The sequence below is a fragment of the Heterodontus francisci genome, chromosome 38 (assembly GCF_036365525.1).
Source record: "Heterodontus francisci isolate sHetFra1 chromosome 38, sHetFra1.hap1, whole genome shotgun sequence".
Taxonomy (NCBI): Eukaryota; Metazoa; Chordata; class Chondrichthyes; order Heterodontiformes; family Heterodontidae; genus Heterodontus; species Heterodontus francisci.
Window position 1 is genome coordinate 41,677,759 of NC_090408.1, and position 27,914 is coordinate 41,705,672.

Consider the following 27,914-nt stretch of genomic DNA (forward strand, 5'->3'; position numbering starts at 1 on the left):
CTGATTGCTGGGATTTGGCTCCTAGAGGCAGTGCTCAATATATGAACCCAGATAACAAGCGTGTTGAGGCTACTGAACTACATGGGCCATCACAGTTCAGTTAGATAATGAATTCAATTGATAGCCAGACAAACACGGCTCTAGCAGTGGTCACTTTTCCCCTCTGCACCTCAAGTACAGACAACGATTTTAACAACCCTCCACTGCCTGGTTAAGATAGAGGCTGGGGCTTGCAACTGGGACCTTCTGGGCCCACGTAACTCAGTGATGTGCAAATACTTTGTCATGAATCATGAAAGTCAAGATGATTTCTGCCCAGGACCCTGCAGCAGCTCTTTAGCTGAAAGCCATTCCAAAATGTAGCCTGATAACATCAGATAATGCTGGAATCCCAGGCAGTACAAGAATCATCACCATCAACACTCTGGGTCACCAAGAAGCTATCCAAATAATGCTGCACCAACATCTTAAAATTATTTAAAATTCTTTTAAATTTGGCAACTGTACTGTAACTTCCACCAATGCGGAATTATACAAAAATGATTTAAACGCTTGAAATTTCTGTGACTCAGGAATTTAACATTTATTCTCAACTTACCAAATGTGTCCTTCGCTACTTCCAGGTCTGCCTGCTCTTGTAGCTTCGCTAGTCGAAGTTTTTCTGCTAGTTGTTCCTCTGCAGAAAGTTCCACTGGTTCTGCTGCTTTCTCTAACTGAAAACAACATGTGTCTTAGATGGGCGGAATATGAAATAACAACAGTACTTCCCAGTAACGCCATCAATGTGTGGATCTGGTCATTTTTATTTTCCCTAAACTTCAGTGGCTACACACCCTTCTTCTCCTCCCACACACCAAGAATTTTTTTTTTTTTAATTCATTCATTGTCAGGATATGGGCATCACTGGCAAGGCCAGCATTTACTGTCCATTCCTTGTTGCCCTGAGATGAAAGTGATGAGCCGTTTTCTTGAAGCACTGGTTCAAAGCCAAAAGAGGGGCTTACTAGGCCATCTCAGAAGGGAATTAAGAGTCAACCACCTTGGTGTGAAACTAGAGTCACATATAAGCCTAGACCAAGTAAGGACTGCAGATTTCCTTCCCTAAAGAACATTAGTGAAGCAGTTGGGTTTTTTCCCCGATTATCCGACAGTGACAAGCTTTATTTACACCGCTTTAAAAAAATATTGACTTTTAAATTCTCAAATTACCGAGGTGGGACTTGAACTCATGCTCTCGGGATTACTATCCCAGTAGAATAAACACTGCACTACGATATCCGATAGGCGAAAGGTCAGATGGGGAATTCACAATCATGAACCCAGCCCATACTACGCCGCAGTGGCACAAATACCCACCCCACCTCACGGTTGTCCAAACAGAGATCCGATCAATGGGAATACAAAACAATCCAAAAAAAAATTGAATGCAGAAAAAAGTTAACCGGACCTTATAGATACACCTAACGATCTGCATGTATGTTGAAAACCACACCCACTTACTGCCAGTTTGTTCCATTACAAATTCCCATGTTTGTTAGAGAGGAGAAAGTAGTGGAACAAATTTGCATAGACAGCTTCTATTAAAAATATGATATATATATGATTTTATAATGGAAATCTAAAAATATGGACATAACTTATGACTTTAAAATAGGGGTCTGAATTACAACTGTGCACCCTGGTTCAAATACCCTTGGCTTCCTTGAGTAATGCCACAAAAGATCGGCTAGTGTATACAATCATGTAAAATAGAAGTAAAGAGAATAGAAGCAGACACAAAAGTGAAAAAAAATGAAACAATCCGTTCTGCACAAATGCCTCATTTTATTTCTAGATCGGAATTATGAACTACAGGTTCTGTTTTAGTAAAGATCTAAAATACATTTCTGAACCTTCAAGTGAAGGAGTTAAAAGCTCTCAGTGGTGTTGTACACCTCCCTAGCAGTTTGCTGTTCACTCCTGAACCTGATGCGCTGAAGCTACAGCATTGCATTTTAGGATTTATATTCTTTAATAGGTTTCATTTTCCTAGTAAACTTCCCTCTACTGGCAGTAGAGATGCTGCAGCTGTTTGCTGCATTGTAAACATTCAGAGTCCTCAGACATATGGAATATTTCACCCTGAGGGTGATAGAGCAACTTACGTTCTTTAGCGTCTCTTTTTTCTTTTTCTGTTGCTTTTCTCTTTCCTCTTTCTCTTTAATTCGGTCACTTAATTTCTTCTTTTCTGAAGTCTTGACTTCTACGATAAGAATTTCAAAGGAGTCAGCACCCCAACTAATAATGTGACAATGCACCATTTTAACACATCATAAGCAAACACTTTTCACTTTGTTATTTCACCCTCACTGTAATATACAACAGGATGTAACCCTGTCTTTTATTTTAAATGTGTTGGATTTACGCCCAATCTCCAAAAGGGTACAGCAGCAAGTGCATCAACACTGAACCAGTGTCAGAACAAACGTCAAACATAGATGGCAAATCCCTCCATTTCCACAAACCAGTGCAAATTTTGGAAGGTTATTATACAACAAACTGAATGCAGGTTGTCTGCTCCCCTGTATTCCAGCAAAGAACAGAATGTACTTTTAAAACGTGTTAGGAGGAGCAACAATTAGCAGAGCTGGAGATTTTCTTACTGTGCGTTATATAATTCTAGACCCATTCCAACCCAATTCTCTCCCGAATGGACTATCTGAAATCGAGATAGAATTCCTGTGCCTTACTCCCACTTGTACCTCACACAAGTGACAATTCTTCAAATGCAATTCTGACCACCAAATATCAGCAGGCTATTAAACCACAGTGAAAAGCAGAACTCATAAGCAACTCCAACTTTACACTCTGAATAGGGGAAACCTGGGTGACGTGGAAAAGCAGAGTGATTTCAGGTTTACAGAACATTAAAATCAGCATCATCTGAAGGTGAGGCCATAAAAAAAGCTGTAAGACTAGTTTTTGTGACAAGAGATAGAAAATATAAAAGTTGAAACGTAATGGTGAATCTATATAACACCTGCCCAGGACACAAGTGAAAACTCACCTGCTCTGCTTCAGATAGTGCTGTCGGATCTTTTAAGTTCACTTGAGGGGAATAGCGGGGCCTTGGTTTAATGTCTTCCAAAAGACTGCACCTCTGTCAGTTGGAAGTGTCAGAATAGATTTTGCACTAAATGCTCTGGAGGGGGACTTGTGCCCAGGATCTTTTGACTCAAAGTGCTACCAACTGAGCCACAGAAAAGATCAACATCCTTCTAGTTTGCCTTCTACCATCCTGGTAGTTGCATGATATGATAATGGAGCTGTTGACTAATCACAGCAATCAATCTCTGTCAATGAGTCTACAACAGACCCAGATATGAGGTGAGAAAAACCCCCAGTGGTAGAGAGCTTTGGGAGTGATAGTTCCAAAGTCACCTGTTCCTCCCGAACACTACACTCATCACACATCATGTCTCAAATGACTATTATACTATAACCCAAAATATTACTTAATTTGAATGAAACAATACTAACTCCTTCCACTGTCTCCCTGGGGAGCTTGTTCCACTGATTGGCCACTCGCTCAGTGAAAGGGAGTACCATGAAAGGAACACCTCTCTTCAAGCCTAGGCCGTGTTCTCTGGCTCTGTTCTGGACCAGGTTGAAATAGTTTGTCACGGTCCACACTAGCTAGTCCCTTTAGAATCCGAAAAGCAGCTATTATATCACCTCTCAATTCAAGTATAAAGAAATTCACAAGTTTACCTTGCTTCACTGGTGGTTTCTTTTCCTCCTCCTCATCATCCCAATTGTCCTATGAAAACAAAAAATAACTTGAATTACTAATCTTCATTCCTAACGAGGTTGCTTTCCTATCAAAAGAGCAAATTAAGGCAGCCATTAAAAAGCTCTTAAACCACTGATTTATTTTAGTTTTTGTGCCCCAGTAGTTACAGTTTTGCAGAGAGTAAACCACTGCAGGAAACAGGTCCTGTGCATTGCAAACTGCAAAAGGGAGTCATTTAGTCATTTAAACTCTAGTGTACCTTGTTTATGGAGTACAACACAGTGCGCTATTAAGCCACAGAGAAGATGATCCCAGCTCAATCCCAGTCTGTACCGAGCTGATCTCAGGGCAGCCGCTGAGGTACAATTAGCATCCGCATTCCTGGGACAGGGAGGGGACAGATTGTTGCGGACATCTGCTAATGGCTTCAGCGACCTCTGTTGGTAAAAGGCATGTGTAAATAGCAATGATGATAGAATCAGACTACTGTAGTGCCCGGTGAACACTTGGTGCCTCAGCTAACAAAAGGATTCTCAGTGGTAAGGTAGTAAAGGGTTCCCCATTGTGAAACCACACCATGGGAAAAGTGCCACCATCAGGAGAGGTGAAAATTGGTGGGAGGTGAACATTAAAGCCAAAAAGAACAAAAGCAACTGATTAACAGAAGACTGAGGGGTAACCTGACAGAGGTCTTTGAAAGGGTTTGATATGGTAGACGTAGAGAAAATGTTCCAATTTCAGGCCAAAAATATAGAAGAGCAGGTGAAAGGAATAGAGGATAGGTCGATTGAGTTAGAAGGGTGGGAGGTGGTTATTGTGAAGCTTAAACACCAGCACGGCCTGAATGGGCTGAATTACTTTTTTCTGTTCTGTAGTGTGTAACACATTGGAACGTTCAAAATGCTTGGCTCCCAAGCAACATGGGAAAGACAGACCGGGGCGGGGGCGGGAGGCAGAAACTGCGAGTTAAGAATCATGCTTCTGCTCTTACCTACCTTTATTAAGTCATTTCGTCCCTTGTTAAATCTCATCACAGTTGCCTCGAGGTCCCGGCTAGTGTTACCAGAAGGGAAGCCTGATTCACACTGCCATCTACATTTGCCCAAACACATCCTCGAAAGAAGCTGCTAAACTTCCATCCTAACAATTCTGTAGAAATTAGGAATTTGATGATTCAAATTTCTACCCTTCCAATCAGGAGCACGTTTGACAACATAGGGTTGGAATGCCAGCCAGTATCAACATCTCCAAATTACAAAGTGAGTGGATAATCGGACCAGGGTATTCAGACGCAATTCAGCTTACATTTCAAAGCCCTACTTCCTGTCTTTTAATTTTTTACATTATGCATTATATTGTTTACAGTTAAATAGCAAAATATACAGCAATTTGAAAGCAGAGTAATTTGGAGTATAGGAGTTTCTCTAGAGCACAGGAGTTGGGAGATGCAAAACAGGCTGATGAGAGGGTGTAATTGTAGCGTGGTGTTTATATAGGCAACCACCATTAGAAATTCTGATGCCAATATTTAAAACTGGGGAAGAATCAACCAAAATATGAAAACGGGAAGTAAGCCTTTGCAAACAGGAAGAAGATTTAATATATAGATTGAACGTTGTGTTTTCAGTTTGTTACAGCAGGACATCCAATCTTTTGCCTTTATGCGCCACGTAAGTTCACAACATGGAACCTCAAGGCATAATGTACAATTTAAATCCTATTAAATTTCACATATGATTATAAACATGTGTTATTCTATGCCAACAAAGAGTTGACAAACTGAAGACTCATTTAAAAAATTTTTAGTAAGAAACATCAGCAGAAGTATAAGGAGTGAGGAGCATGGGATTACACTAGGTGGCTCATGTGGTTGGAAAACACTGACTCAACAGATCAAATGTTCATTTCTGTGCTGCAGCAGTCTACAACCTCAGATTGCCGATATAAACAGATCTCGGCTGTTCCATTTTGGGATTTGGTCACAAATGAGACAACCCTGCCATATCCACATTTCAGACACACAAAATTCAACAAGGACATATTGGTGAATGAGAAATCCAAATGCAAATAGCACTGGATTTTGAGGGAAGACACATTGCCTGAGGAAATAAAGCTGAAATTACCAGTACTACAGAACATTGTAAATGGATTTCAGAAATACTGAGCATCTCAAATGCAGTCATGCTTTTTAAATCAAACACAGGCATTGACCCAAGTTGTAGATTTCAGCAGCGCACAATGCCTTGGACTGCTATCAAGATACCTTGAGTTTTCAGAGCACCCACTGGCCATGGAACACCGAAATCAAACATTAAGTTGCCAGAGATTTACTAGCTGGAAGAAAAATCAATATTTGGAGCCAGTTTGCAGCCTGTGCAAAACAAATATTTAAAAGGGTGGACCTGACTCTGGACTGAACAATGATTATAAAGTTAATGTAAAGTCAGAAATAATTCAAGATGCAAGTTAAAAATAACAGGGAAAAAAAACAGGTCTCGCCCCACAGCTCCTCCTACTTTGAACACCCTCAGCAGCCTAGTCTGTTTTGGGACAACCCATTCTACCCAAGAGTTTATAGACATCCACTGTGACACAACTATAGTCAACTCTATACTGCATTCAGTAACTGAGATCAAGGCAGGTGCAAAGTAGCCACTTAAAACTTCTTGCCATATCCTTAGATTTAAATTTAGCTCTCCTGAAATCAGGAACTAGCATTAAATGTTCTGCAACTTTGAGTAGGCAGATCAAATTCAATCTAATATTGCGGCCACTGTTGTTCAGGTCTTATCTCATGATAGTCTGACGCTGCATGAGGGTTACAACTAAAAACTAATTCAAGTGCCCGATTACCCCCAGTTACTTCACTAATGTGTTGTTAGGAAACATTTCATCTACAAATCTTTCAGATGACCTGTCTTCTGAGACAGGTCATTCCTCTAGATTCTACCTGAGGAAATGGAATCCTGTACAGGATATTTGTTCATCTGGAGCAGGGAGGCGACCTGTCACTAAGGCCTAGAGCCCTTCACAATTTGGCTCCAGATACATTGCAAATTTATGGTCAACATCCTAGCCAGATGAACAGAAAGCTCACTAATGGCCTGTGTTAACTAATTACACATTTTGAAGCCCTGCAAACATATGGATGCCTCTAATAACCTCTGATTCTTCCTAATCAGAGGATAAATTGTCTGGGGTTGTCTAAGTGGGACATGTCTCTGCAGCAACTTCCGACAGGTGGACAGAAACTTTACCTATGTGGATTTCTCAGCTGTTAGTTTGGAGACTCAAGGACACAGGTAGGTTTCTGCCCATGGCAGACATCCAGCTGGTCAAAGAAAATGTTAAACTTCAACCAATGATCATTGATAAGTTCATTCAAAAAGATCTAAAAGTAGAGCCACACTATCGACTACAAAATTCTATAATCTTTTCCAGCACTGATATGCAACTATCTAAATTTAAGTCTAACCAGGACAATACTTCAGAGTTTATTTAATACCCCTCCACAAAGATATCTCATCAAAAGATTTATGGGACAGGTGGTTATTTGTCCTGCCAACTGAAAAACAGCTATGCAGTCTAATGCCCCCATCCTGCTCTTGGTCCCTATCCTTTTAGGTTACAGCACCTCAAGTGCATATCCAAGTTTTTTTAAAGAATGCAATTAGGGTCTCTGTCTCTACCATCCTTTCAGGCAGCGAGTTCCAGACCCCACCACCCTCAGGGCGAAAAGTTTACTCAACTCCCCTCTAATCCTTCCACCATTACTTTAAATCTATGCCGCCAGTTATTAACTTCTCTGCAAGTGGAAATAGACTGGATAGGAAGAACCTATCTAGGCCCCTCAATTTTATACACTTCCATTAAATCTTCCCTCCGCCTCCTTTGTTCCAAAGAAAACAAACACAGCCTATCCAATCTTTCATCATAACTAAAATTCTCCATTCCTGGCAACATCCAAGAATCTCTTCTGTACCCTCTTTAGTGTGACCACATTCTTCCTGCAATGTGGTGATCCGAACTGTACGCAATACTCTAGCTGTGATCTAACTAGTGTTTATACAGTTCAAGCACAACCTCCCTCCTCTTATACTCCAGGTGTCAGCCAATAAAGCAAAACATCCCGTATGCCTTCTTGACCACCTTATCTGCCTGTCCTGCTACCTTTGTCTGTAGACATACATTCCAAGGTCCCTCGATTGCTCTACACTTTTCTGAATCCTACCATTTATTGTGAATTCCCTTGCCTTGTTTGTCCTCCCCAAACACATTCCCTCAGACTTTTACAGATTGAATTCTATTTGCCATTTCCTATCAGTATTATGTGGTATATATTAACGATTTGGACGCAAATGGAGCACGATCAAGAATTTTGTGGATGACACAAAGATTGGCCGCATGGTTGATGGCGAGGATAGCTGTAAGCTGCAGGAAGTAGGCAATGAACTAGTCAAGTGGGCAGAAAGGTGGGCAAATGGAATTCAATCTGCAGAAGTGTTAGGACGTGCATCTGGGAAGGTCAAACAAGGCAAAGGAATACATGATTAATGGGAGAATACGAGAGGTGTAGAGGAAGTGAGGGACCTTGGAGTGAATGTCCACAGATCTCTGAAGCTAGCAGGACAGGTCGATAAGGTGGTTAAAAAGGCATATGGAATCCTTTCCTTTACTAGCCGAGGTATACAATATAACAGCATAATCATTGGTTAGGCCACAACTTGAGTACTGTGTGCAGTTCTGGTCACCTCATTACAGAAAGGATATAATTGCACTAGAGGGTACAGAGAAGATTTACGAGGATGTTGCTGGGACTGCAAAAATGCAGCTATCAGAAAAGATTGGATAGGCTGGGGTTGTTCTCCTTGGAATAGAGAAGGCTGAGGGGAGATTGGTGAAAGTGCAGGGGTGAAGTAAAAAAGGAAATTAGGAATGCAAAGAAAGGGCATGAAAAATTATTGGCAGGTAAAATCAAGGAAAACCCAAAGATGTTTCATCAGTACATTAACAGCGAGAGGATAACTAAGGAAAGGGTAGGGCCTATCAAAGATGTACAAGGGAACTTATGCATATGGGCAGGGTCCTAAATAAGTTTTTTCTCTCTGTCTTCACAAAGCAGAGGCATGATGCAGACATTGTAGTAAAAAAGGAGTGTGAAATATTAGATACAATAAGCATAATGAGAGAGGCAGTATTAGAGGATCTGACATCCTTGAAAGTGGATAAATCACCAGGACCAGATGGATTGAATCCCAGGTTGTTAAAGGAAGCCGGGGAGGAAATAGCAGATGCTCTGAAGATCATCTTCAAATCCTCACTAGATACAAGCAAGGTACCAGAAGATTGGAGGTCTGTGAATGTTGTACCATTATTTAAAAAGGGTGCGAAGGATAGGCCAGATAATTATAGGCCAGTCAGTCTGACCTCGGTGGTGGGTAAATTATTAAAATTAATTCTGAGAGATAGGATAAACTGCCACTTAGGCATGGATTAATCAGGGATAGTTTGCGTGGATTTAAGGGAAGGTCATGTCTTACTAACTTGATTGAGTTTTTTGAGGAAGTAACAAAGAAGATTGATGAGGGTAGTGCAGTGAATGTGGTCTACATGGATTTTAGCAACGCATCTGACAAGGTCCCACATGGCAGACTGGTCAGAATAAAAGCCCATGGGACACAGGGGATTGTGGCAAGCTGGATCCAAAATTGGCTCAGTGACAGGAAACAAAGATAGTGGTCAACAGATGTTTTTGCAAATGGAAAGTGGTTTCCAGTGACGATCCTCAGGGCTCAGTGTTAGGTCCATTGCGGTTTGTGGTAAATATTAATGATTTGGACTTAAATGTGGGGGGCATGATTGGGAAATTTGCAGATGACACAAAAATTGGCCATGTAGTTGATAGTGAAGAGGATAGCTGTAATCTCCAGAACGATATCAATGGTTTGGTTGAGTGGGGTTGGGGGGAAAGTGGCAAATGGAATTCAATCTGGAGAAGTGTGAGGTAATGCATTTGGGGAGGGCAAATAAAGCGAGGGAATACGCAATAAACGGGAGGATATTGAATGGGTAGAAGTGAGACACCTTGGAGTGCGGGTCCCTGAAGGTCACCGGACAGGTAGATAGAATACTTAACAAGGCATATGGAATGCTTTCCTTTACTGGCCGAGGTATAGAATACAAAAGCAGGAACATAATGCTGGAACTGTATAAAATGTTGGTTAGGCCACAGCTGGGGTATTGCATACAGTCTGGTCACCACATTCCAGGAAGGACATAATTGCTCTGGAGAGAGTACAGAGGAGATCTACAAGAATGTTGCCAGGGTTTGAAAGCTGCAGCTATGAGGAAAGATTGGATCGGCTAGGGTTGTTTTCCTTAGAAAAGAGGCGGCTAAGGGGGTGATTTAATTGAGGTGTACAAAATTATGAAGGGCCTAGAGAAAGTAGAGTAGACAGGAAGGACCTGTTTCCCCTAGAGGAAGTCAATTACCAGGGGACACAGATTTAAGGTGATTGGTCGAAGGATTAAGAACATAAGAAATAGGAGCAGGAGTAGCCAATTCAGCGCCTCAAGCCTGCCCTGCCATTCAATATCATTGCTCATCTGTCCCAGGCCTCAACTCCTTTGGGCCTGCGCCGCATACCCCTCGACTGTCCGAGATTACAAAAATCTACCTCCTCCTTAAATACATTTAGTGATATAGCCTCCACAATTCTCAGAGGTCGAGAATTCCAGAGATTCACCACCCTCTGAGTGAAGAAATTCCTTTGCATCTCAGTTTTCAATGTGTGCCCCCTTATTCTGTAACAATGTCCCCTAGTTCGAGATTCCCCCACCAGTGGAGACATTCTCAACATCTACCCTGTCAAGCCCCCTTAAAATCTTATATGTTTCAATAAGAGTAGAGGAGACCTGAGGAAAAACTTTTTCACGCAGAGGGTGGTGGCAGTCTGGAATTCATTGCCCGAATCGGTGGTGGAGGCAGAAACCCTCAACTTATTTAAAAGGTACCTGGACATGCACGTGAAGTGCTGTAACCTGCAAGGCTACTGACCAGGTGCTGGAAGGTGGGATTAGATTGGGCAGCTAGTTTTTTCAGCTGGCACAGACAGGATGGGCTGAATAGCCTCCTTCTGTGCCGTAACTTTTCTGTGGTTCTATTTGATTGAAATGTACAAAATTGTGAGGGGCCTGGATAGAGTGGATGTGAAGGGCTTATTTACCTTAGCAGAGAGGTCAGTGACTTGGGGGCATAGATTTAAAGTGATTGGTAGAAAGATCAGAGGAGAGATGAGGAAACTCACTGCCTGTAAGGATAGTAAAGGCAGAAACCCTCAACTCCTTTAAAAGGTGTCTAAATATGCATCTCAAGTGCCGTAACCTGTAGGGCTACAGACCAAATGCTGGCAGGTGGGATTAGGCTGGGTGGTTCATTTATCGGCCGGTGCCAAGTGGCCTCTTTCTGTGCCATGAACTTTCTATGATTCTAGTGTGCTCATATCACACTGAACAACGTTAACCACCACTTCATATACCAGAGAGAGACTGGCAGAAGACCAATGTTACACACCTATCACCTCATCTGAAATCGAACCAACAATTTGTTCTAACAATGCACTGGATATCAATACTTTTGCAGAGAGGGAATAAGACATCCTTTAGCTTTTTTTAAATCAAACCCTTATCTTTCAGTTCAACCACCTTATCAGTGTTGTCACTGTGCTGAACACACTATCACTGCTATCCTAAAGCAATGACTTTACACGGGCAACATTTACAAATACTGACATTCCTGTCCTAACTTGCAAAAAGACTGCATCAGCTATCCAAAGAAAAGCAGTGGTATGAGTACAGAAAATTACATGGATTTTACAGCACAGAAACAGGCCATTCAGTCCAACGTGTCTATGCCAGTTTAAAGCTCCCCACAAGCCTCCTCCCACCCTACTAGCAAATCCTATTCCTTCCTCCCTCATGTTCTCATCCAGATGCCATTTAAATACATCTATGCTAACTGTTTCAACCACTCCATGTGGTAATGAATTCCTCATTCTCACTACTCTCTGGGTAAAGACTGTTCAAAATTAATCAGTAATTGGAGGACTTCCGGGACTCTGATTCTTTCATGTTGTGGAAAAATTTCCTGTGATGCTCTTCTTCAACTCGAATTGCTCACACAACTATCACTAGTGACAGAACTGAGTCACAACCAAAAGTTGGAAAGAACAAGTTTAATCATATTACTGGGTATTCTACACAGCTCAAATGGACCTGGCACCAGGTTTTGGTTCTTACAAAAGATCAACCACCTGAAACATTAACCCTACAATCCTCTCTCCACAGATGCTGCCTGACCTGCGGAGTGCCTCCAGCATTTTGTTTTTGAGATTTGCAGGGTCTGCAGTACTTGGCTTTTGTTTTGTTATAAAAGTTTCATACACCGATCATTGCGTTTACTAAAATCCAAGAAGCATTTCATGCTCCCTCTAGTCATGGGGTTCACTTTCAAAAGATTTAAAACTAGATGATACACACTGTAAAAGAATATTCAAAAGTGATATCAAGACTTGATTTCAAGCTAATGACACACAAAATAAGTAATTTACAATAGTCAGCAAAACCACACGATGAGAGTGCAATTCAACCTCCTGATTTTGCTGACATTTTAAAAACTTTTCAACTTTGTTCTTGCATTCCAGATCACCAGAACAGCTTTACTGAATGAATGTGCCAATATATTGTCCATTCCATCCAGAGTTGTCACTAGGATTACAGAGAAATGAGTTAGAATTTAGGGTGCTGTTGGCTTGTAGGAAATCTTTATCGGCACAGTGCAACATTTCCCTACCATTCCAACAGGTTAACCCAGCACAGGTGTGGTCATCAGAAAATGCTTAGAGCAGGAGGAAACATCCAGCTCATGGAACAGTTCCATCCACCTGCGGTGTGCTGTGCTAGGTCTCCCAGGCACTGCTCCTTATGTCTGAGACTTGCACGGTTAAATTTTGTCACTGCAGCACTCACCCCTGTGTTGTCAGTGTTCCCCTCTGGCTGGAACAGAGAACTGCACAAGAACTAGGAAGCAGATCAGGATGGGGAGTTGGTGAGATCGGTACTTGAGTCTCAGGAAGACCAAGAAATGATTGTTAGTAAATTAGGTCTCAGCCTGAAGGAGATGGAAGCTAGTGACTGGGCATTAAGGCGATTGGACAAGGTAATGAGGTAGGTTGGGCATGGGGACACCATTTACTGCAGAGCCAACAGCAGTCCAGCCCCTTTAGCCTGTTCTGCTATTCAGTGAGATCATGGCTGATCTGTGACCTATCTCCACATACTCACCTTTACCTCATATCCCTCAACACCTATGGTCCTGGGGTTTTGTCACTCGTCAGTGCCACTGTCTTCTTTATTACTGTTACTTTGCTTATGTTAATTTTGAGTTCCTATCCCTGATTCAATATTAATTTCTTTGGGAGTTGCATATAGGCTGTCTTCTTCCTCTACTACAAATACTGATGCAAAGTAATTATTCAATATGTCCGGCATTGCCTTATTTTAATTTACAATATCACCAATTCCAGTTTAAAGAGCCCACAATAACCCTGAGCACCCTCTTTTCCCTAATATAATTGTAATTATTTTGTGTTGATTGATATCCCTTGCTAGTTTCATTTCATATACATTTTGTTCCTCTACAATCTGTTTTGTCAATTTTTGTATTTCTCCCTGTTGCCAGGATCTGTGCTACGTTTGCATTTTGGTATGCTTCTTTTCATTTTATTTTGTCCCTTTACTTCTTTTAGTCATCCATGGCTGCTCTATGACAAAGAGCTCTTGCCTCGTAGGTGTATAAACTGGTTCTATTTTTTTATTTATTTATTTAGAGATACAGCACTGAAACAGGCCTTTCGGCCCACCGAGTCTGTGCCGACCAAGAACCACCCATTTATACTAACCCTACAGTAATCCCATATTCCCTACCACCTACCTACACTAGGGGCAATTTACAATGGCCAATTTACCCATCACCTGAAAGTCTTTGGCGGTGGGAGGAAACTGGAGCACCCGGCGAAAACACACGCGGTCACAGGGAGAACTTGCAAACTCCGCACAGGCAGTACCCAGAATTGAACCCGGGTCCCTGGAGCTGTGAGGCTGCGGTGCTAACCACTGCGCCGCCCATTTTGTATCACATTAAATTCTTTTTTGAACACCTCGCACTGATCTTGTCATTTCACCAATTAACAGATTTGTGGACAATCTCTGTCTTATCTTAACTAAATCTAGAATTTTAATAGTGGTTTCATGTTTCTCCCTAACAAACATTACACTGAACTCAATCATACGGTCGCAATTAGATAAATGTTCCCGCACCATTGGAATGTTAACTAAATCTGGTTACTAAATCTAATATGGCTGCCCCCTTGTTGGTTCTGGTACATATTGTGCGCTCGGGATAGTTTCCTGCAACCAAAGCTTCTCTATCTTTGAAATGAGTTAGTCTGCATTTCCCAATCTATATGAAAGTTAAAATTCCACATGAAAACCACTCTGCCTTTACTACACGTGTCTAATTTCTGCATTTATACAATCTACCACTTCACAGCTACCAGGGCACCTATACGCAACTCCCAACAGTCTTTACTTTTCTTAAAGTCGCCACTGTCTGCTTACTTTCGCATTACATCCTATCATTGGAGTGATTTCATCCTTAATCATTAAGACTACTCCTCCCCCCCACTTTTCCTATCTTTCCTGTAGACCTGGCACATTTTGTTCCCAGTCCTGACGGTCTTCAGTAATGGCTACCATGCGACATCCACCAATTTGAATTTGCGCATGCTATTCATTCATTTTGTCTCTTATACTCTGTGCACTTGTATCAAGAACACTTATTTGAGCCACACTCACCCTCATCTGTCTTTCTGCTCTAACGTTTTACTTGCACATTTCTTACTTCTCTCTCCTGGTCTAATTACTTTACATCTTTTAGCTTTCCCTTCACATGTAGTGCCTAAAGCACATTTCTGACTATTGCCGTACTCTCCTTTTTTTGTTAGAACTATTTATATTAACTTTTTCACCTAGTTCCCCCACACTTACGGGTTTAAAGTCGTCACCACCCTATTCTTTCCGCTGGGGCTCTGGTCCCGATTATAGAGTTCCTTCCAATCCCAGTAATGGCGTCAGTGTCCCAAGAAATGGAATCTCTCTATGCCACACCACTCCTTCAGCCACATGTTCACCTCCCTAATCTCTTTATCCCAATGCCAATTTGCATATGGCTCAGGTCATAACCTGCAGACCAGAACCCTTGAGGTCCTGTTCTTCAATTTAGCTCCTAGTGCTCTCCAAACAGAACCACTTGCCTACACTTTCCTATGTTGTTGGTCCCATAATGACCACATTTTCCTCCTCCCTCTTCAATATCCTTTCAATGATGGTTCAAGATATCCCTCAGCACCAGGTAGGCAACATCTCGTGCAACTTTTAATCTTGCTTACAAAGGATACTATCCGTCCACCTAATTATTGAATCTCCTACATTACATTTCCCCCTCCTCCTCCCCACTTTGGACAGCGTCCTGCTCCAAGGTGCCACGGTCAGCATTCTGGCTGATTGTTTGACAGCCTTTATGCTTACCCTCACAGGTAGCAAGTACATTGTACCTGCTGGATAGGGTCAACTTTTTCAGATCCTCATTCTCTATCGCACCTGGGTTCCCCTTGCTCTGTACACTATCAGTCACACCAACCCCATTCTGATCCTGCATCCCTCTCTCTCTGGGCGTGACCAAGGACTACAGCAAACTCCAGATATTCCTCCCCCTCATATGTTGGCGAGTCTCCAGCTTGTATTCCAACTCAATGACTGAGCTAGAACGATTCAAGATGGAGAACATCTACAGCGGACCTGTACGCTTGGAACAGTCTTATTGTCCAAAAACTCCTACATTCTGCAGTCCAGACACACAATCCACTGCCACATTTTAGTTTATATTACGTATATCTATATTTTAGTCTGATCTAAGTTTAAAAACTAACCTGCACTGAAACACTGGACAAAATTTGAAATAATTACTGCCTTAAACTTACATGAACCACAAGTATTGCAGCCAAAAAAAGCAGCCTCTCTTTCCTCCGCTGCATCAAACTCCCACTCTCACCAAATACCCAACTTTACACTGCTTACAATACACTCTGTTTATGACAACTCTGATCTACCACTGGGCAGTATGGTGAGTTGGAGCCTTAATGCACTGGTGGGCAAAAAGGGAACAAGGAGAGGAAGGCTGAGGATTCTCCCTGTACACCCTGATTTTACACAGTTCCAATAAATAGAGGAAATGAGACACAGTAGGAAAGAGTACAGGCTGGCTGACCAGCAGCAGTGCCATGGAGCTGCAAGGAGCACTCCTGTTCCTCCATGCTCCACTGAAGGAGAGTTGAAAAAAAAAACCTTTCCCTACCATTTCTACAGAAGTTAAACCAGTTGCAGCTTGCATGGCGCAGACACCAAGTTTTTTCACACATTTTACAAAATTGTGAGCATATTTAAATTGATCCAACGCAGTTGCCAGGTGTATGCTTTTGTAACAATGAGATTTGATCTGCCGCCACGCAATTTAGGTGCAGGACTCACACATTTGTATACTATGCGCCCGTAACACCCAATAAACAGACAAAACGTATAGTGGTTTCTTCTCCAATGTATCCTAATAACCGGTTGTATGTGGCCCACGCCAAATGCCAGAATGCGTGATCGGGCCCATTCTGTAAATCGAAATAGACACTCCTGACTTCAGAACTATGCAACAACAGGGTGAAATGTAGTAATGATAGCAGCAATCAGAAGTACAGTGGCTTTTTTTTTTCTTTATAACATTTTTGAATTAATACACTAAGTAAACTTGGTACAACACTGACACTGAGAGCCGTCTCAAACCTAAATATTCAAATCTCTCAAATAAAACACTTAGTTTCAAGGAAATACAAGAAATTCCTCTAATTACATTGCTCTTTTTAATTACTTTGGTTCTTCTCAGTTATAATTCTTCTAGACAGCGTAATCTAGTGACCCCTTACAGACAGGCTAGGTTACCAAACAATAAGTGATGTAATTAAGATCTGTATGTTCCTAGGCAGAGCTTCTCTGTTGTTCCAACATTAACTTTAGTATTAGAGAGTGGAGAACAGTTTAATTATTGTCAGTGCTAATGGAAGGACAAAACACCCAAACAAACCAGACCACAAAAATCCAACAGAGCACTATGATTAAAGTTTGTATCACAAATGTTTGGACGCTGGATAAAGTGTAGCAAACTAACTCTGAAAACCAGGTTTCCCCTAGAGGGCTAATAAATAATTTGTATTTATATAACACCTTTAGCCATCCTCTGCCATAAATCAGACAAAAACTAACACCAAGCTAAAGAAGAAAACATTAAGACAGGTGACCAAAGGTTTGGTCAAAGAGGTAGGTTTGAAGGGGAATCTTAAAAGAGACAGAATGGCACAGAAAGGGCGGCACAGTGGCGCAGTGGTTAGCACCGCAGCCTCACAGCTCCAGCGACCCGGGTTCAAATCTGGGTACTGCCTGTGTGGAGTTTGCAAGTTCTCCCTGTGTCTGTGTGGGTTTCCTCCGGGTGCTCCGGTTTCCTCCCACATGCCAAAGACTTGCAGGGTGATAGGTTAATTGGCCATTATAAATTGCCCCTAGTATAGGTAGGTGGTAGGGAAATATAGGGACAGATGGGGATGTGGTAGGAATATGGAATTAGTGTAGGATTAGTATAAGTGGGTGGTTGATGGTCGGCACAGACTCGGTGGGCCGAAGGGCCTGTTTCAGTGCTGTACCTCTAAACTAAACTGAAGTGAGATTTAGGGAGATCCAGAGATCTGGGCTGAGGCAGCTGAAAGCACAACCGCCAATGGTGGAGTGAACAGTGTGGGGATAGACCAAGGACTGGAATTGGAGCAACACAATTCTTGGAGGGTTGTAGAGCTGGAAATGATTACCAAGATAGAGAAGGGGCAGAAATTTGAACAGGAGGATAAGGATTTTGTAATGGAGGTGTCAATGAAGACAGCCAACATTGGTCAGTAAGCACAGGTGTGATGGAGAAGCGACCAAGGAAATACATACCATGTAAAGAGTTATACTGTGAAGCAATACTCTGCCACTCCCCGAACAGCAGGGACCATGTGGAGGCAATGGCGACGCCCCAGACTCTCCCCACTCCATAAAAACACACACCCATAGCCAACATGTTCACTTTGAGGGGGCAAGGAGTGTAGGAGGCTAGGCCCAGGCCCGGGCCAGGGCGCAGTGTCGAGCCCGGAGCCCGGCCTGGTGTTTTTTTTTTACCTTCACATCCTCCTCCTCGTCCTCGCCTTCCCATCTGTCCACGATCACCGGCTTAGTCACGGCAACCTGGGTCTGGAAATCGTCGTCTGCAAGAAAGTCGAAGCCAGTCGTTAGGTGGGGGAAGAAGGGTGGAGCGGGAGTAAAAAAATAAAACTACATGAAACTTCTCAGCGCTATTAAATCCGAGACACAAAAAACCGCGCTCACCCCAGCCGTCCGACTCCGCCATCGCCGCCTGCCCGCTCAGTCACAACGTGGAACTGTGGGATACTGGCGGTCTGAGCTGGGAGGATCATGGGTCTGCTCAGCTACTGTGTTGCGCAATATTGACAGTAGCACCATATCAATGGGGTACTGTAACTCACTGAATGTTTTTGTGGTCGCTCTTTTATTTTAAAATATTTTATACAATCCCATTTCCTCCTGAGGTTTTCTGTATATTACACTGAGCATTGTGTAAATTGTTAGTTGTGGCTCAGTTGTACTCTGCCCTGAGTCACAAGGTTCTGGGTTTGAGTTCCACTCCAGACCTTGAGACAAAAATCAAGGCTGCCTTCCAGTGCAGTATTGAGGGAGTGTTGCACTGTTGGAGGTGCCGTCTTTCGGATGAGACTTTAAATCGAGGCCCCATCTTCCTGCTTGGGTGGATGTAAAAGATCCCAAGGCACTATATCGAAGAGAAGGGGGGTTTTCCCTAGTGTCCTGCCCAATATTTATCCCTCAATCAACATCACAAAAACAGATTATCTGGTCATTATCTCATTGCTGTTCATGAGAGTTTGCTGTGTGCAAATTGGCTGCTGCATTTCCTACATTACAGCAGCAACAACACTGCAAAAAAAGCACTTAATTGGCTGTAAAGTGCTTTGAAACATCCAGTAGTTGTGAAAAGTGTTATGCAAATACAAGTCTTTCTTTTAATGAAGACTTACCTATGCAACCAACCTGCATTTATATAATGCCTTTAACATAGTAAAACTTCCTAGGGCGCTTCGCTGGAGTGATCAGACAAAATTTGACACAAAAGGAGATATTAGGACCAAATGTTTAGTCAAAGAGGTCAGTTTCAAGAAAGTATTAATAGAGGAGAGACAGGTAGAGAGGCAGAGAGATTTAGGGTGATAATTCCAGAGGAACAACTCCATTTTAGGGATTGCTAGATGAAAAAAGGCAAGATCCATCTCGTTTACTTTCGACCATTCTGGTAGTCACATGATCCAACAATAATGGAGTTGCTGACTTATCACAGTGTTCAATCTCTATCAATGAGTCTACAACAGACCCAGACATGAGGTGAGGAAAACCGCCAGTGCTGGAAAGCTTTGGGAACCGTGGGTCCAAAGTCACCTGTCCCTCCCAGGCGTGCTACACTAACCACCCGTTATGTCTCACATTACTCAAATCATGAATCCCAAAATATTTAGAATCCTAAAAGCAGCAATTTTGTCACCTCTCAACCATCTTTTTCCAGTTAGAAAATGCCCAATTTACATAGTTCTTTTTTAATATACAAAACGACAACGTTCATCAACTGACTGCAGGCAACACCCTGGGCTATTATTATAGACAAATGCTGAACACATTTGTATCAAATCCCTCTTCACTATTCTAATGGTTATTTTAAATAGGTTAACGTCACTTAAAATAGCAGAGTAATTAGACATGAATGATTTGTAGAATCCCTTGCTTCCAAATGATATCTCACAGTGGCGCCGTGGTTAGCACCGCAGCCTCACAGCTCCAGCGACCCGGGTTCGGTTCTGGGGACGGCCTGTGCGGAGTTTGAAAGTTCTCCCTGTGACCGCGTGGGTTTTCGCCGGGTGCTCCGGTTTCCTCCCACAGCCAAAGATTTGCAGGTTGATTGGGCAATTTACAATGGCCAATTTACCTGAGTGTGGGTAGGGGGTAGGAGAATGGTGGGGATGTGGTAGGGAATATGGGATTAATGTAGGATTAGTATAAATGGGTGGTTGTTGGTCGGCACAGACTCGGTGGGCCAAAGAGCCTGTTTCAGTGCTGTATCTCTAAATAAATAAATAAACATTCGACAATTTTTCAGTCTGTGTTGCCAGTGGTGTGGCAATTCCCAAACTTAACCTTCAGTGTTGGTTTGATGATGCTGCACAGCAGTCTTTTCCAGGCTTATAAATTATTAACTTCTTTTGTGAACAATAAGTGATCCATTTTTAAATATAATTTTCTGACATTCAAGAAGCTGAATACCATCCAGGGTAAAGCAGTGCGCTTGATCGATGTCCTGCCATTGGATCGAATAGCCACCGCTCCACCTCTGGTATATTCTGGCTGCGTTATGTACTATCTACAGGATGCATTGCATCAATTCAACCATGCTTGCTTCGATGGAACCTCTTAGTCCTATGACATCTACCTCCAAAAATAGCAGCACCTTCCCTCCATCATAAAATCAGAGTAACTCCTGACTTCCCAAAGCCTGTCCACCATCTACAAGGCACAAGTCAGGAGTGTGATGCAATACTCTCCACTTGCCTTGATGGGTGCAGCTCCAACAACACTCAAGAAGATCGACATCATCCAGGGCAAAGCAACCCACTTGATCGGCCCCCCCATCCACCACCTTAAACATTCACTCCGTCCACCACTGGCACACAGTGGCAGCAGTGTGTACCATCTACAAGATGCACTGCAGAAACTCACCAAGGCTCCTTCAACAGCACCTCCCAAACCCATGACCGCGACCAGCTATAAGGACAAGGGCAGCAGATGCATGGGAACACCAACACCTGTGAGTTCCCCTCCAAATCACACATCATCCTGACTTGGAACTATATCGCCATTCCTTCACTGTCACTCAAAGAACAAAGAACAAAGAAAATTACAGCACAGGAACAGGCCCTTCGGCCCTCCAAGCCTACGCCGATCCAAATCCTCTATCTAAACCTGTCGCCTATTTTCTAAGGGTCTGTATCTCTTTACTTCCTGCCCATTCATGTATCTGTCTAGATACATCTTAAAAGACGCTATCGTGCCCGCGTCTACCACCTCCGCTGGCAAAGCGTTCCATGCACCCACCACCCTCTGCGTAAAGAAATTTCCACGCATATCCCCCCTAAACTTTTCCCCTTTCACTTTGAACTCGTGTCCCCTTGTAATTGAATCCCCCACTCTGGGAAAAAGCTTCTTGCTATCCACCCTGTCTATACCTCTCATGATTTTGTACACCTCAATCAGGTCCCCTCTCAACCTCCGTCTTTCTAATGAAAATAATTCTAATCTACTCAACCTCTCTTCATAGCTAGCGCCCTCCATACCAGGCAACATCCTGGTGAATCTCCTCTGCACCCTCTCCAAAGCATCCACATCCTTTTGGTAATGTGGCGACCAGAACTGCACGCAGTATTCCAAATGTGGCCGAACCAAAGTCCTATACAACTGTAACATGACCTGCCAACTCTTGTACTCAATACCCCGTCCGATGAAGGAAAGCATGCCGTATGCCTTCTTGACCACTCTATTGACCTGCGTTGCCACCTTCAGGGAACAATGGACCTGAACACCCAAATCTCTGTGTACATCAATTTTCCCCAGGACTTTTCCATTTACTGTATAGTTCACTCTTGAATTGGATCTTCCAAAATGCATCACCTCGCATTTGCCCTACTCGGTCAAAATCCTGGAACTTTCCACCTAACAGCATGATGGAGTACTTACCACACAACTGCAGTAGTTCGAGAAGGCAGCTCACCAGCACCGTCTCAAGGGCAATTAAGGAGGGGCAATAAATGTTGGCTGTTATGACCTCAGTGAAACCATTAATGTTGAAAATATGAGATATGAACTCCCAGACCAATTTAAAGGATTACACAACAAGATTTCATGTTTTAAGACTTAAAGAAATCCCCATTAACTATAGTATTTTGTAAGTAGCTGAAACCCTAAAATACAAAGGAAGGTATTTTCTTTATTTAAAATACTCCAAACACTCACCACACTTATATGTTACACAGTCCTGGTGTGTTGCCTCCCTGGTGCCAGGGTCCGGGATGTCAGTGAACGGCTGCAGGGCATCCTGAATGGGGAGGGTGATGAGGCAGAGGTCATGGTACATGTTGGTACCAATGACATAGGTAGAAAGAGGATTGAGGTCTTGCATCAAGAATTCAGGGAGTTAGGCAGTAGACTAAAAAGCAGGACCTCTCGGGTTGTAATCTCTGGATTACTCCCAAGGCCACGTGCTAGCGAGTATAGAAATAGGAGAATAGCACAGATGAATGCGTGGCTTAAGAGTTGGTACAGGAGGGAGGGTTTTAGATTCCTGGACCACTGGGACCGTTTCTGGGGAAGGTGGGACCTGTACAAGCAGGACAGTCTACATCTGAACCAGAGGGGGACTAACATCCTTGCTGGCGGGTTTGCTAGTGCTGTTGGGAAGAGTTTAAACTAATTTGGCAGGGGGAGGGATGCAGACTCCTAGCAGAATAGGGACACAGCTAAACACAGGAAAGCGAACAAGTCAGAGGAAATACAGCTGAAGTAAGTTTCAAGGGAGTAAGACCAGGATGGAAGGCCTCTACTTTAATGCCAGGTGTATTGCAGGTAAAACGGAGGAGTTAAGGGCTAGGATCGACACGTGAAATTGTGATATAGTAGCTATCACGGAGACATGGTTGAGGGAGGGGCAGGATTGGCAGCTCAATATCCCGGGATATAGAATCTTCAGGCGAGACAGAGGAGGGTGTAAAAGAGGAGGGGGCATTGCAATATTAGTTAAGGAGTCAGTTACTGCAGTAAGGAGAGATGATATCTTGGAGGGGGCATCAAATGAAGCTTTATGGGTAGAGTTTAGGAATAAAAAAGGGACAGCCACATTGCTAGGTGTTTATTATAGATAGTCAGCGGGAAGTTGAGGAGCAAACACGTGCGCAATTTGCAGAGGTGTGTAAAAATAATAGGGTAATTATATTAGGTGATTTCAACTTTCCCAACATTAATTGGGATAGTCATCGTGTTAAGGGCTTAGATGGAGTGGAGTTCTTAAAATGTATACAGGAGAACTTTTTAGCTCAATATGTAGAGGATCCAACAAGGGAGGGTGCAGTGCTGGACCTAATTCTGGGGAATGAAGCCGGACAGGTGGTTGATGTGTTGGTGGGGGAGCATTTTGGTGATAGTGACCACAACATGGTACAATTTAAGCTTGTTATGAAGAAAGAAATAGACAAGTTGCAAAAAAAGTTTTGGATTGGGGGAGAGCGAATTTTAGTAAAATAAGGCAGGATCTGGCCAAGGTAGACTGGAAAGAGTTACCTGTCGGGAAATCTACAGAAGAGCAGTGGGGGGCATTCAAAAAGGAAATGGGGAGGGTACAGGCCCAACATGTTCCCTCTAGGGTAATAAGTAGGAGCAACAAGCCCAGAGAACCATGGATGACCAGAAACATTCAGGGTACGATGAGAAGGAAAAGAGAGGCTTTTAGCAAATACAAGGAGAGCAAATCAACTGAAGCATTAGTGGAGTACAGAAAGTGTAGGATGGAGCTTAAGAAAGCAATTAGGAGAGCAAAGAGGGGATATGAGAAAGCTCTGGCTGGTAAAAGTAAGGAAAATCCCAAGATATTCTATATCAATGGGAGGAGGATAACCAGGAAAAGAGTAGGACCCATTAGGGACCAAGGGGGAAATTTGTGGGTGGAGCCAGAGGTAGGGTATTGGTAGGGTGTTGAACAAATACTTCACATCTGTCTTCACCCAAGAAAATGAGAATGTAGATATGGAACTTAGAGAGAGAGACTGTGAGGTCTTTAATGCATCGGTGCAGACTCGATGGGCCAAAGGGCCACTTCTGCACTGTATTATTGTGATTCTGTGAGTCCTCTTTGATTCAAAATCCTTGTGGTTAAAAGTCCCAAACTCTTCTGTTACAATGGGTTGGATCTCGCAGACCTTTCTCAAAGTCAATGTCCTCTTCACTCCCTTCTCCAAGCACTTTTGACATGGACTTTCGTAAATAAGGTGATTCCTGGTGATCCTGTTGGGCTTTTACTTCTCCTCAAACTTCAGCTTTCAAAAGAGGTTCAAGTCTTCGCAGCCTTTCGCTGTATCAGTATTCCCTGAGAGTAGGCGTTCCCTCCCTCGAGGCTGCCACCAATGGTTGTCTTCCTTTCTTACAGCCTGCTCTAAGGCTGCCACCGCTGGTCTTCTGTGCAGCCTGTCTGCCTTCAGAAAATCTGTTTAATATATTTGGAATCAAACGTCAATAGCTTATTGTCCTTTTCCGATATGCAAAGTCCAGAAGTCTGGTTTCACAAAGACACCTGGGTCTTCCTTTATTTCCAGGTGTTAACAGCTGCCTGGTACATTTGCATGCTCAGAATCACTGACACCTTGTTTACAATCCGAAAGGCTGGGAGTGTGAAACCCATTGTTCTTCAGGTGTTACCCCTACAGTCTCTGTTTTTCAAAAAGTCTTTGATCTGTGTTCTCTGTTGTCCTGGTAACCAAGCTTGCTGTCTTGTCCTTAAGCAGAGTAGATGTGAGGTCACCTGACTTCTCAGACTCCATCTTAAATGTTTAAAAATCACCATTATAGAATCATCGAGTCATTTACGGCACAGAAGGAGGCCATGCAGCCCATCGAGTCCATGCCTGCTCTCCACAGAGCTACCAATCAGTCTCCCTCCCCCACTCAATCCCCGTAGCCCTGCAAGTTTATTTCCAGTAAGTGGCCATCCAATTTCCTTTTGAAGTCATTGATTGTCTCCGCTTCTACCATCCTTGTGGGCATCGAGTTCGAGATCATTAACACCCACTGCATAAATAAGTTCTTCCTCATATTCCCCCTGCATCTCTTGCTCAAAACCTTCAATCTGTGTCACCTGGTTGTTGTACCATTAGTTAACAGGAACAGTTTCCCTTCTCTAACTTATCTAAGCCTGTCATAATCTTGTATACCTCTACCAAATCTCCCCTCAATCACCTTTGCTCTGAGGAGAACAACCCCAACTTTCCCAACCTAACCTTGTAACTAAAATCCCCCATCCCTGGAACCATTCTGGGAAATCTCCTCTGCACCTTCTCAACGACCCTCACATTCTTGACGACCAGAACTGGATGCAATACTCCAGTTGGGGCCTAACCAGAGCTTTATAAAGGTTCAACATAACTTCCCTGCTTTTGTACTCAATTCCTCTATTAATGAAACCCAAGATCCCATATGCATTACTAACCTCTCAATGTGTCCTGCCACCTTCAAAGATCGATGCACATGCACCACACCCCTCCCCCACCACCTCTGTTCCTGCGCACTCTTTAGAACTGTACTATTGAGTATATCTTTCCTCTCCCCATTCCTTCTGCCAAAATGCATCACCTGACACTTGTCAGTATTAAATTCCCTCTGCCACCTCTCTGTCCATTCTGCTAGCCTATCTATGTCCTGTATATCATCCTCACTGTTAGCTGCACCAAGTTTGGTGTCACTGACAAATTTTGAAATTCTAATCTGTATTCCAAGATCCAAGTCATTTATATATAGCAAAAAAAGCAGTGGTCCCAGCAATGACGCTTGGGGAACACCACTGTTTACTGTCCTCCAGCCTGAAAAACAACCATCTACTATGACTTGCTGTTTTCTGTCCTTAAGCCAATTTTTTTTTTTATATCCAATTAGACAATGACCCTCCTAGTCCATGAGCCTCAATTTTGTTAATCAGCCTTTTATGTGGTACCTTATCAAACACTTTCTTAAAATCCATATAAACAACATCCACCGTATTCTCTTCATCAACCTTCTCTGTTACTTCATCAAAAGATTCAATTTGTCAAGCATGATCTGCCTTTTACAAATACATCCTGGCTCTCCTTAATTAACTCAAACCTCTCCAAAGTGCCTGTTGATTTTTTCCCTGATTATTGTTTCTAAAACCTTACCTACCACTGATGTTAAACTAATTTGCCTGTAGTTGCTAGGACTGTCCTTACACCCTTTCTTGAATGAGGGTGTCACATTTACCACTCTCCAGTCCTCTGGCATCTCCCCCATATCCAAGGAAGATTGGAAGATTATGGCAAGCCCTTCTGCTATCTCCACCCCCATTTCCTTTAGCAACCTGGGATGCAAGCCATCTGGTCGAGGTGACTTATCTAAACTAAGCAAAGCCAGCCTTTTTAGTACCTACCCCCTCTCAATTTTTACCCTATCCATTGCCTCTACTCTCTTAAAACATAATCATGTTACAAAGTCCAGCGTTCATAACACTGGCCTTGCCACATCCCAGGAATGAATTTTTAAAAGATCATGGGAACACCATCTCCTCCAAGTCTCATTGCACCTTGACGTAGACACATAATCGCTGTTCCTTCCTTATTGTTGAGCAGAAATACCCAACCTAACACCATTGTGGGGGCATCAACATTACCCAGACTGACATGATTGAAGGAGAAGACCCACCATTATCTTCTGAGAGCCATTTGGGATGGGCAATAAATGTGGCCATCCTGGGAACAAAGAAAACCTCGCATTTCATCTAAGGATTCTTTCTCGTTTAAAATTTTTATGAAATGCCTTCTACCATCAATGCAGACTCTTTAGCCATCTGGAACTCCATCCTCCCTCTCATACATCATCTCTTCCCACCTTCAAAAGTCTTAAAACCTATCTCTTCAACGGCACCTTTTGACACCTTCCCCAACTTATCCTCTACTTTGCCACATTAAAGGCACTTTGTAGAAAGAACAAACTTACATTTATGCAGCATCTTACCCCGAACATCTTAAAGCTGTCAAATCAAAGTATTCTAGATATGAGACACTGCTGTTCTGTAGGCAACCTCTGCAGATATTTTGCACACAGCAAAATCCCACAGACAGCAATGAGGTGAGTGACTTGGTAATTGTTCTTTTGATGAAGTTGTTTGAGGTAGAATGTTGGCAAGCAGAAATGAGAACCCCTGTTCTACTTTGAATTCTTCTTCTTTGGTCTCCTTGTCTCGAGAGACAATGGGTAAGCGCCTGCAGGTGGTCAGTGGTTTGTGAAGCAGCGCCTGGAGTGGCTATAAAGGCCAATTCTAGAGTGACAGGCTCTTCCACATATGCTGCAGATAAAATCGGTTGTCGGGGCTGTTACACAGTTGGCTCTCTCCTGGCACTTCTGTCTTTTTTCCTGCCAACTGCTAAGTCTCTTCGACTCGCCACTCTTTAGCCCCGCCTTTATGGTTGTCCGCCAGCTCTGGCGATCACTGGCAACTGACTCCCACAACTTGTGATCAATGTCACAGGACTTCATGTCGCATTTGCAGACGTCTTTAAAGCGGAGACATGGACGGCCGATGGGTCTGATACCAGTGATGAGCTCGCTGTACAATGCATCCATGGAGATACTGCCATCTTCCATGTGGCTCACATGGCTAAGCCATCTCAAGCGCCGTTGGTTCAGTAGGGTGTATATGCTGGGGATGTTGACCGCCTCGAGAACTTCTGTGTTAGAGATACGGTTCTGCCACCTGATGCCAAGGATTCTCCAGAGGCAGCGAAGATGGAATGAATTGAGATGTCGCTCTTGGCTGACATACGTTGTCCATGCCTCGCTGCTGTAGAGCAAGGTACTGAGGACACAGGCTTGATACACTCGGACCTTTGTGTTCCGTGTCAGTGCGCCATTCTCCAACACCCTCTTGGCCAGTCTGGACATAGCAGCGGACGCCTTTCCCTTGCGCTTGTTGATTTCTGCATCGAGAGACAGGTTACTGGTGATAGTTGAGCCTAGGTAGGTGAACTCTTAAACCACTTCCAGAGTG

General features: G+C 43.1%; 1 protein-coding gene across 1 annotated transcript in view; it reads right to left on the minus strand.

The window, feature by feature from the left end:
- Positions 1 to 18,398, minus strand: part of LOC137352357 (eukaryotic translation initiation factor 3 subunit J-like) — a 35,703-nt gene extending 17,305 nt beyond the window's left edge. The window contains exons 1-5 of the mRNA XM_068017649.1: positions 18,350 to 18,398; positions 18,143 to 18,228; positions 3,751 to 3,799; positions 2,145 to 2,242; positions 599 to 713 (exon numbers count right to left, since the gene is read on the minus strand). Coding sequence (XP_067873750.1) covers positions 599 to 713; positions 2,145 to 2,242; positions 3,751 to 3,799; positions 18,143 to 18,228; positions 18,350 to 18,371 — 370 coding nt within the window. The 5' untranslated portion in view covers positions 18,372 to 18,398. The remainder of the gene's footprint in view (positions 1 to 598; positions 714 to 2,144; positions 2,243 to 3,750; positions 3,800 to 18,142; positions 18,229 to 18,349) is intronic.
- Positions 18,399 to 27,914: the final 9,516 nt, after the last annotated feature.